A 5,187-nucleotide genomic window follows, 5' to 3' on the forward strand; every position below is an offset into this window, starting at 1 on the left:
TTTTTTTGTTTTGTCACAGGATGTACCGTTCCGCGGCGAGAAACGAATAATCTACGAATAAATAACGCTGAAAAATATACATGTGCGTACGCGTGTACAGGTTTTCCATCGCGCGTATGTCGCGCGGAATGAAATAAAAATCGAACAATGAAAGGTTAATGCGCGTTCACGATGGCACTTCGTTGCGCCCCTATTCATTTTAGTTCGCGCTCCTCCATCGAACTCCGCTGTGTTGAAAAGAGAGAGAGAGAGGGAGAAAAGTTGGCGACTCTCTTTCGACTTTTTGGGGATAATTTTCAACGTTGGGAAATCCATCGGCGGTTAACGGTTTCAACGGTTTCAGGCTTAAGTGAAACAAATCCTCTTAAAACTTGCTCGAGAGCTTAAACTGTTTAAGTCCGGCAGCAGTGTACGCATCCATATTTCTGCTAAAGTAGAACCGGATCCTTTTGGAGATTATCTCCGATAATTCTTCAAAAATATTTAGACACCCTCGTCTTCTTGCCTCGCGACGAGCGACAAGCGAGAAAATTCGTCACGAATCACCTCTGATTATCCAATCGGCTCTTAACACCCGAATATTTCATTCAAGTGAAATCTTTCAGCTAAAGACTAAGACCGTGTCCGCATTACTATATTATGTCGAATCATAAAAATTACGTTGAAGTTTCGCTCTTATTCGTGGCGTATCGAACTGCGTAAGTTTGAATTAAAAAAAGGAAGAAACAGAAGCTTTGCGAAGCCACTGTGGCGTCGGTAATTTCGAAATTTCCAGCTACTCAGCTTTTCTCATTACTCGGTTAACTTCGCCCGATCATTTCGATACGCCTCAAACTATGTATCGAGAGTTTCGTCTGACTAGTTACGCTGTAAACTACTGGCAGCTACAGTCACGTTACGCTGTTTCCGAGCTATTTGAAAACTCTGTTCAACAATTCAAAACAGAATGTCTTCGTATAAATTTGCCGAATAAAATGAAAGTAAATTAGAAGGAAGGCATCGCCATTCGCTCATCAAAGTACACGTGTCCAGGTTTATTTGATTATTTCAAAGTGCTTCGCGAGAGCTACGTAACAGCTACATTATTCAACACAATTTCTGGATGCTCGCTCCGATCATTTCACCTCGAGTTAGTTGAATATTCCGTTTTAGCTGCGTGCATTTCGAATTATTTACAGCTACGCCACTACGTTATTCGTTTATTCGAGTACGACTGACCCGTGAGTGAAAGTTTAGTCGTTACTCCTTCGACAAGACAAACAAGTAGATACTATCCAAAATTTGTGCAACTGTCTACTACGAAAAGAATCGTGCAACAATTCAAATTGACCTCGAATTTTTAGACAGAAAGTGACTTTCACTTTCGCGCGTTTGTGAATTTGTTTCTTCCCCTCCCCCCTCCCAAAAAAAAAAGAAAAAACGATTTTGAATGAAACGTGGACGGAAAAGTAAAGACACGTTTTTCTCGAAAGTTGTAAAAATTCGAAAATAACAAAAAAAAAAAAAAAAATACTCGTCTGTTTGCTTTTTCACTACTTAAGTTTCAAATTTCAAAGTTCGACACAGTATACTATCGCCGGTACGTTATTCATCTCTCACTCGCGCTTCCTTCCACCGTCACGTTCCTTTCATTTCACTGCGCATCGTGATATAATATTCATCTTCCACTGGAGCTTCATCAACTAGCCAAAACAATACACACACCGGCAAACTAATCCAATTTCCAAATTTCTCTGTTTGAAAACAGCTGCAGATATTCGGCTTCAACTCGCAACTGTACAACAACTTCACGGACGCGTTGCAGCGGGCGCAGGGGATCGTCGCGGTGTCCCTTCTACTCCAGGTACATGCCTAATCTCTCGGCAGCCCCCGGGAGAAGTGTTTACATTCTCGAGAACGGGGGCCGCCCGTTCCCCGCGAAATATCGGCGTAAAACGATCGCGGTGAAACGATACACACCCGCAAGATAGATCGCGTGTTCGCTGATTGCGTTTCAGGTTGGAGACCTCTCGAACCCGGAGCTACGAATATTCACCGAACAGCTGGATAAGATCAAATACGGAGGTGAGTCCCCGCCAGTAATTCGACACGTTCAACTCGGACATCTCGAATTTCTCGAGGAAATCGAGTTCCCACGCGATAGGCGACCGGCCTAGAGATCGAAAATCGGCGTTCGTGATCGAAATCCACGCGTGAGTGAGATCACGGTGTCCCAATTAACCCTTTGGCTACTGCTGCAAGCTTGAAAATTTGCTACGGAGGCAACGTTGGCGCCCATGAACGCTGGATGATAACCGTACCACCGCTTCGAAATACCTGTTTTTACTATGGGGTTGTCGCTGAAAGGCTGAGTGATATATTATATTATATTTTACAAACGCGTGTTTCTTTAATTTTTTTGTTATTTTATTTGGAATTGTAATTAACGGATAATTTTTCAGTATTATGCGTGAAAATAACCATCAATTTCGAAAATGAACAAGTTGTGATACTTTTTCAAACTGATACTTTTTCAGTTTTTCAGCGGTTACCGTTTATTTACAATTGGTCAAACGATGGGTTATAAAATAAATATTTTCTTTTTTCTTCTGTCTTTTTAAGAAATACAGATTTTCAGAATTTATTGTAGGAAATAATTCACAACGTAAATAATTTTAAATGGTATACCTATTTTTACTATAGGGTTGTCACTAAAAGACTGCATAATATATTATATTATATTTTACAAACACGTGTTTCTTTAATTTTTTTATTATTTCGAAAACGAACAAGTTATGATACTTTTTCAAACCTTTTTCAGTTTTTCAGCGGCCACCCTATATTTACAATTGGTCAAACGATCGGTTACGAAATAAATGTTTTCTATTTTTTTTTCTCTTCAAGAAATACAGATTTTCAGAATTTATTGTAGGAAACAATGCACAACGTAAATAATTTTAAATGGTAACAAAATAATCACAAATTTTCATTTTTGTATTTAATACAATTTTTATTATGATAGAGGAGCATAGTTTATTTCGTTTAATGGTAAATCGAGCGTGGTACGGTTAACGCTGAAACTAAGAGGCGCTTATGGGCTGCTCACTTCACGTTGCTGGAATCGAACTGAAGGCGTCTACAGGCGCCTGTTATCTACAATAGTTGCAGCAAACTTCACTCGTGTCTCATCGGACATGAGTGAATTTTAATTCGACAATTATATCTTCCGTTAGCTCGCTGTATACATTCTGAGAAATGCACGCTGACGAAAAATTCGCGATTGAACTCCTACTACTATGCTACTTGCGTTACGTATCAAGGTCTGCCGTAGCGAAAGGGTTAAAAATAGTTTTATTAATTGGACGAATACGAAGGAATCGTGCAAAATGGTTTGCCTTTAACCGCGCCTAAATTGACTCGTTTATCGCGAGAGAGGTTGCAAAGGGATCATTCCAAACGAAAAGAAATGTATAAAATTCTTGACACCTATTAACAGAATGATCCAGCGAATATCGATTTATCTTTTCATTAAAATAAATAATATTCGGATAAAGATAATCGTTTCGATCAAATCATAAGTAGGATTTACACCCTTTCGTTTAATTTAATCCTCGAGTAACTAAGAGCAACGTTTAGTTGTACATTAGAATTACAACAGTTGGTAATCTTTTTCAGAGGATAAGTCGAATGCTGGTTGCTGCGTTATTAATTGAAACAATACACAGAGGTTTGTTCGTTGAAAATATTTCGAACAGTCCACCATAATCTACAAGAATTTAATTGTCGGACAATAAAGTTATTCAAAATGGATAAAGTTCGCGAAGAATATTTCAATGAATAATAATTTAAAAGAAATATCGAATTAAATTGATACGTCGAAATGGAGAAACGAAACCTGAACTATGTAGGATAGATTTTTTGAAAATGACTGTATTATCATCAATTTTTAAATTATTTATCGAGGATGTAAAATAATTTTTTCTAAAAATATTAAAAAAAAAAAAAAGAACGAATAAGACTGAGAAATCAGGAAGGAAAAATGAAGTCATATAAAAGAACGTGTGCGTGAAATTTTCAAGTTCGTTTCGAAATTCATACCACGCTCTTATGTCTCACTGTTATTTTATAAAACGACGTCAGAGCCGGCAACCAGCTGTGGCTTATGAAAAGACGTAATTTTACGTCAGCCGCTGCGAACGTGTCAATAGAACAAAAAAAAAAAAAAAGAAAAAGAAAAAAGAAGAAGACAAATTAGAGAGATTTATAAAAGAGGCTGATGAAAAAAAAATGAAATGAATTTTAATTACTTTTCTATAATAGTAAGGACTGCCTTTCGAATGCAAACGTCATGATTTTTTAATTTAATTTGACACCATCTGCCGAGAATTAATATAACATTTAACTCTCGTTCGTTATTAATACTAGATTACTATCTCAGCAGAGGATTCGTATTATCCGCATTAAAGTTACACAGTGGAAGAATAGAAACTTTTGTCGGAGCTTGTTCCAATATTAGATCTTCGCCTTTTGTTACCAGATTTATAAATAATTCTGCGGATCAATGCGCAGGAAATAAGGAAACGGACGTTTATTTCGACTCGATTATATCCAACCTCGTGCTGAATAAGTTCTAATAAATGATTTGTTCGATTTTCCAAATTCGAATTACTGACATTTATTGAATTATTGGCGTGTAAGGCGAAACGAAAATTCCAATGGAACGAGGTCTGTTCAAATTTCGACAGGTCTTTTCCTTCCTCTGCTCGCGACCGAAGAAACGAAAAGGGAAAGGACAAGGGGGCAATTTTTTTTTTGGCGAAACGACTATTTCAGACACTGGACAGCCTACTTTCCGTTTTCAGTTTGAGATTGTTTCTCGTGTTAATCGCCAACATTGAGTTGCCGTTTCTCCAACGACGGTGAAATTAATTGTGGGCTAATTGATTCGGATTGCCGAGGAGAAAGGCGAGGTGTTCCCGCGTTTGAACACGTCAACGCGAAAACTGAAAATAGAAGGGGCCGAGGGCACTTCTGTGCGGGTGCATCAGCTAATTAAAGATATTGCTTGCTTCGAATGAAATCGGGCGGGGTAAACGATCGCCGTCGACATCGAAAGAGGATTTTTCATAGATTATTTGCACGTGATGGTCAATGGCCGACTGGCGCAACGCCATTTGCATAATTAGCTTGTCCTCGACTGGACAAAAA

At 38.2% G+C, this 5,187-nt stretch overlaps 1 protein-coding gene across 2 annotated transcripts in view; it reads left to right on the forward strand.

Annotated features, from left to right (window-relative positions):
• Positions 1 to 5,187, forward strand: part of LOC122532360 (carbonic anhydrase-related protein 10) — a 37,909-nt gene that overhangs the window by 17,025 nt on the left and 15,697 nt on the right. For both annotated transcript variants that reach the window (XM_043661082.1, XM_043661083.1), the window contains exons 5-6: positions 1,748 to 1,843; positions 1,998 to 2,064. In XM_043661082.1, the coding sequence (XP_043517017.1) occupies positions 1,748 to 1,843; positions 1,998 to 2,064 (163 nt within the window). The remainder of the gene's footprint in view (positions 1 to 1,747; positions 1,844 to 1,997; positions 2,065 to 5,187) is intronic.

This window comes from Frieseomelitta varia, unplaced genomic scaffold (assembly GCF_011392965.1).
Source record: "Frieseomelitta varia isolate USP_RPSP 00005682 unplaced genomic scaffold, Fvar_1.2 scaffold_450, whole genome shotgun sequence".
In the NCBI taxonomy this organism is placed as follows: domain Eukaryota; kingdom Metazoa; phylum Arthropoda; class Insecta; order Hymenoptera; family Apidae; genus Frieseomelitta; species Frieseomelitta varia.